At 42.9% G+C, this 6,000-nt stretch overlaps 1 protein-coding gene across 3 annotated transcripts in view; it reads left to right on the top strand.

Annotated features, from left to right (window-relative positions):
• The first annotated feature begins 3,334 nt into the window (after positions 1-3,334).
• adcy2a (adenylate cyclase 2a) overlaps positions 3,335-6,000 on the top strand; it is a 60,010-nt gene continuing 57,344 nt past the window's right edge. For 2 of the 3 annotated variants that reach the window (XR_003675840.1, XM_028471336.1), the window contains exon 1: positions 3,335-3,933. Coding sequence is in view for 2 of the 3 variants with exons in the window: in XM_028471336.1 (XP_028327137.1) it covers positions 3,364-3,933 (570 nt within the window). In the remaining variant the exon portion in view is untranslated. The remainder of the gene's footprint in view (positions 3,934-6,000) is intronic. The other variant, XM_028471337.1, reaches the window with a different exon arrangement.

Raw genomic sequence — 6,000 nt, 5'->3', positions numbered from 1 at the left:
AGAGGAGGGTCCGCCGGATAGTTGAACCTCGGATTCAGGAGGAGCAATGTGGTTTTCGTCCTGGCCGTGGAACTGTGGACCAGCTCTACACCCTCAGCAGGGTCCTTGAGGGGTCATGGGAATTCGCCCAACCAGTCCACATGTGTTTTGTGGACCTGGAAAAGGCATTTGACCGTGTCCCTCGGGGATTCCTGTGGGGGGTCCTCCGGGAGTATGGGGTATCGAACCTCCTGATAGGAGCTGTTCGTTCCCTGTATGACCGGAGTCAGAGTCTGGTCCGCATTGCCGGCAGTAAGTCGAAATCGTTTCCGGTGAGGGTTGGACTCCGCCAGGGCTGCCCTTTGTCACCGATTCTGTTCATAACTTTTATGGACAGAATTTCTAGGCGCAGTCAGGGCGTTGAGGGGGTCCGGTTCGGGGGCCTCAGTATTGCATCATTGCTTTTTGCAGATGATGTGGTCCTGTTGGCTCCAACATACCGTGACCTTCAACTCTCACTGGATCGGTTCGCAGCCGAGTGTGAAGCGGCCGGAATGAGAATCAGCACCTCCAAATCCGAGTCCATGGTTCTCGACCGGAAAAAGGTGGAGTGCCTTCTCCGGGTTGGAGATGAGGTTCTGCCCCAGGTGGAGGAGTTTAAGTACCTCGGGGTCTTGTTCACGAGTTAGGGAAGGATGGAGCGAGAGATCGACAGGCGGATTGGTGCGGCGTCTGCAGTGATGCGGAGTCTGCACCGGTCCGTCATTGTAAAGAGGGAGCTGAGCCAAAAAGCGAAGCTCTCTATTTTCAGGTCGGTCTACGTTCCAACCCTCACCTATGGTCATGAACTTTGGGTCATGACCGAAAGAACAAGATCACGGGTACAAGCGGCCGAAATGAGTTTCCTCCGTAGGGTGGCTGGGCTCTCCCTTAGAGATAGGGTGAGAAGCTCAGTCATTCGGGAGGGGCTCAAAGTAGAGTCGCTGCTCCTCCGCATCGAGAAGAGCCAGATGAGGTGGCTCGGGCACCTAATTAGGATGCCCCCTGAACGCCTCCCGAGTGAGGCGTTCAGGGCACGTCCCTCCGGAAGGAGGCCCCGGGGAAGACCCAGGAAACGCTGGAGAGACTATGTCTCTCGGCTGGCCTGGGAACGTCTCGGGGTCCCCCCGGAAGAGCTGGAGGAAGTGGCCGGGGAGAGGGAAGTCTGGACCTCCCTACTGAGGATGCTGCCCCCGCGACCCGGAAATGGCTAAGCGGGAGAAGATGGATGGATGGATGAAATTACTCCAAAACAAAACAGATACACACACTTGGGGTATTTGGAAGCCGTTGACTAAGTTTCAGTCGAACTCACACCGCGTCGGGGAGATATCAGTTACCTGTTCAAATGCTGAGGACACTGTCCGTCCAAGGGTTACTATAAATAGCTGTGAAACACTTGTTCTCATAGAAGTTTTTGGCAACATGAAATATTAAACAAAGGGAATATAGAATGTTGGAGTGAAGGCTAAGAAGTAGGTCGAGATGGAAGGAGCTAAACAATTAGGAGGCGGGTGAAGGATGAAGGGAAGAAGAAGGAAGTAGGCAAAAACATGAAATGGGAAACTTGTAGACTTGACATTGAAGAAACTCTGAGGGGGAAGAGAGGGAGAGAAAAAAAAGGAAGGAAAAGAAAAACCAATCTGCAAGGTTTAATTTCGAAGTAGTTGAGGGTAAAAACGGTGGGTGTTCAGAGCAAGAGTCCAACAGTGGAAATAATCCAGGTAAAGTTTCTTTATTCTTCTCAAACCTAGCAGGACAAGCAATATTTAAAGGAAACGATTCCTGTTTAATAAATTAAATTGTATTTTCTTTCTAATGTATATATATGAACCGGGACCGGCTCTACGCAGGAGCAAGAGGGGGCAGTGCCCCCTCAAATAAATATCTTACCCCCTCAGGTCAACGATTATGATTCCTCACTTCATGCTCAGATTTCATGAGAGACGCATCTATTACACTCTGTTCCTCCACGTTTTTACACGTGTATTAACAAGCAAGCCTGCCTGAAGAAGGTCCTTATAAGAACAGAAACGTCACGTTACCGGCTTGCTTTTTCTTCCTTTTGACTGAAACAGCCTGTTGAACTTCAATCCCATCCGACCCTAACAGTTTCACCAAAACCCCAGAGGACCCCACGGCCCCTCCCTCTGGGTGAAATTATCCAGTTAAGATATATGTTATGTTGGTGGTTGATAACATTTGAATGAAGGATATTTTATTTTATTTATTTTATTTATTTTATTTATTTTATTTATTTTATTTATTTTATTTATTTCATTTTTATTTTTGAGTTTTCCCCCTTGAGGGATTGCCACCTTATTGAGGCCAGCAGGAGCTTAGTCTTCAGGTGGGACACCCAAGTTGGATAGGTCTGAAGGTAGAGGCCTGACTAAGTGCATTCCACTTCTCTAGGTTGGGGTTGGACACATAGCTAGCAGCCAAATTCAAGGAAGAAAACACTGTTACTATCAGCACAGGTGAAACAACGTGCTGGAGCAGGATGTGTACATAATGTATGATGCCCCCTTCACATTTCTGACTGCCCCCTCATATATGCCTGCTTACAACCAGCCCTGATATAAACCAAGATGCATTGGTTTTTGCCTTAGATTCATATACTGATCATCCAAACCAAAAGAAGACTTTTTGGTTCTTATACCCTCTATTATTGTATTGTATTGTATTGTTTATTTTATCTTCATTGCACAATTTTTCGGGTGACTTTTGAGTTTTCTGTGTGTTGCCTTCTGTTGTCTTTTTTATTGTACTTTATCTGATGTGAGCTGCCATGACAGTAAATTTCCCCACTGCGGGATCAATAAAGATACTCTACTTCTTAAAATAATTCAAATTAAATAAACACTTATAAAACGATAATGTGTATCAATATGTTTTTGCACCTAATCAAAATATATTTTATTTTTGTGTTGTAAAAATCACTAACCCAGAGCTCTTCACATCGAGAGCCCTTTGTATTTGTAGATAGATTCAAGAGCCTCATTAATGCTTCAGGGAGGTTCCCAGTTGTTTCATGTTTATAGTCTCATAGTTCTGTGACCTGTATTTCAGCATGGCAGCTAACGGCGTTTACAATTTGTATTACAAATAATGCAAATTTCATGTATTCTAGACTATATAATTTTCTTTCCCCCATTTATCTGCTGACCTCTCCCTGCTGCTGCTCCTTATTTTTCCTCTTCCCCTCCCCCTATAATCCCAGTCTCCCTCCCCTTTCTGTTCACTTCCCTCCCACTTTTTTCTCTCGCTCTAAAGAGCTTTCTGTGTCTGTGCGTCTCTTCATTTTCCACCCCAACATGTTGGAAGCAGGAGAGAGAGAAGAGGATGCTGCGCTCCACCCTTGGTGCATTCCTGCCACCTCTCCAGCCAGTGCACACTGACTCAGCCTCAGCCTCAGCTTTCAGTTGTCCGCACCTTAAGGACTTTGGAGAAGAAGTGGAAAAAGAGCCAAAGGATGATCTTGAGCTTCAGAGCTCTCACCTCCGGGTGTCCAACAGGAGCAACAACAACAGGAGAAGGGAACCAAACAACTGCTCCTCCTCTGTGGGGGAAAGTACTAACTCTTCAGCAGTTCCAGCTTCATCTTCTTCTTCTTCATCCACCTCTGGCTTCCCTCCCTCCTTTTCACTCCTGTCAGCTCCTAGATCCATGTGGCAGGAGGCAATAAGGAGGAAGCACTATCTCCTGGACCGGGCAGGGGTGTCTGGTGGGGTCCAGAAGGGAGAATGTGGAGTAGGAGGAGGGGGTGGTCAGGGGAAGAGGAACAGGTCACCTGATTGGCTTTATGAATCCTACTACTGTATGAGCCAGCAGCATCCTCTCATTGTCTTTCTGCTGCTCATAGTGATGGGAGCATGTCTGGCTTTGCTGACTGTGTTCTTTGCCTCCGGACTGGTAAGTTGTTTGCACTGAACATGCGGAAGCTCACAATACAAAAAAAAACTAATGTAAATCTAATGTAACAGAGAGAATATCCAGCATGCTCCTCCTAAATTAAAGTTTTTTGAACGTTGCACATTTCCTAGATTTGCCCTATATACACCGACACTAACCATGGGTGTAAAGAGTACTGATATATCCTACACAAGTAGAAGTACTGTAACTTGATTGAAATTGTACTCAAGTACAAGTAAGTTATACATGAAATACTCAAATACAAGTAAAACATAGCTGAATTAAATTGTCCTCAAGGTAAAAGTTACTAGTTACTTTCACCCCCCACGTTTATTTTTGGTAATAAATCTTACCACATTCCCTTGCATACAGTAAAAGTCTCATGTATAAACTTATACAGGAAGATACCAAATCTTGCACAATTGGAACTTCAAAAACCAGACTCTAAGTATAGCTAAGTTTATTAAAATCCTCCATCCAATGCTGTCTTGGTGCGGTGCATTACTTTTAACCTGGTTGGTCGGCTATGATGTCATGCATTTGATTGTTGTCTGGGTAAATCATTGTATGTAGTTTCACAATGTCCGTTGATCATTTTAAAACAAAAAAAAATTAATTTACTCAGTAACGATTGGGTGTGGAAATGTAATGAATTAATTTACTTTTTAAATCTATTTAGGTACAAGTAAAATTACTGATTTAGAAAAAAACTCAAAAAAGTACCCTAGTACTATATCACACCTTCACCAGTAAAAAAAAGTTGATGCCTGAAAAAACCCCCACAAATGAACTATTTAAACTGTACACTTTGACCCACAGTACTCCGATATGTCTTTGAAAAATATGATTGAAGATAATGTAGCTACAAAAGAAAGGAATGAAAAAGAAAAATTGATTGCTACACACCACTGGTTATTATTTTAAGTGCTCTTACCAATATGAGTCTATAATAGCTCACATTGTTGCATTAGTTAGATATCACTCCACTTCCCATCTCTGCTACGTCTGAAACTCTGAGAGAAAGGGACAGACTTAGAGGAACCATTGATAAATGCTGCAGTTTTACATAAAATAAACAAAACTCTAAGAAAAGTTTCCTATTCTGGCTCAGCGTACAAAAAAAATATGTTGAAATCGATGTAGTTTTGATAAAGAAACGTCATTCAGTGAATAAGATGATTGACGCGTCAGGATAAAAAGACATATTTCTAAAGAATGTGTTGCTAAATGTAGAATAGCATAACAAGAAGAGACAAAATGAGAATAAATCCAATCTATTAAAATGTACAAATTGTCCTTTAAACCATATAAAGTGCCTCAAACATTTGAAATATATGAAGTGCTGATATAATTCTATGCTAAAAATGTCCAATTGCTGAAGTGAAATCCTAGAGAAACCTTCTTTTGAATGAATTAGGTGAACCTGAGCATGATTTATTCAACACTTTATCCCCCACATGCAGCCTCGCAGATCAACATACAGTGTAGCTTTCAGTGAACCTTTAATCAAACTCACATCATCCCATTGCTCTGTTATTCAAACAGGAACGAGGCCAAAAAAATTCAACTGCAGAATTACATTATGTGCCATCATAAGACGTTAAAAGGTAATAGCGATTCCATTATTAATCCCCTTGTTGCAGCACAACAAATAGAGTGTGGAAATGCTCAAAACCAAAGTGCATTTAAAGTCTTTATTTTGGTGTGCAAGGATTTCCCACTGTATTAAAAAAAGTAGGTAATATAATCCATAATTTTGTACAATGACGTCGACTTAATACCACTTGCTCGTCCATCCAATATTTTCCCCTCATTCTCCTTATGTTCTTCACCTTCTCATATTTCTGTCAGTCTTTTTTTTCTTTTTTCCCATCATCCTTTCATCCTCCCGACTGGCTGACCTAAATTCGGAGCTTTTTTGGAGCCCTGCTTTGGGCGAGACAAACCCTGTCTCTCTGCAGCTACACGCATCCCTGTCCCAGAGCATTGACTGTGCTTGTGAGACACAGAGTTGAGGTGGGGGGTGGGGGAGCACAATAAGATGAAAGTGCAATCATTGCAGGAAAA

The sequence above is a fragment of the Gouania willdenowi genome, chromosome 16, assembly GCF_900634775.1.
Source record: "Gouania willdenowi chromosome 16, fGouWil2.1, whole genome shotgun sequence".
Taxonomy (NCBI): domain Eukaryota; kingdom Metazoa; phylum Chordata; class Actinopteri; order Blenniiformes; family Gobiesocidae; genus Gouania; species Gouania willdenowi.
Note: the sequence above shows the minus strand (reverse complement) of the source record. Positions and strands in the feature narration are given on the sequence as shown.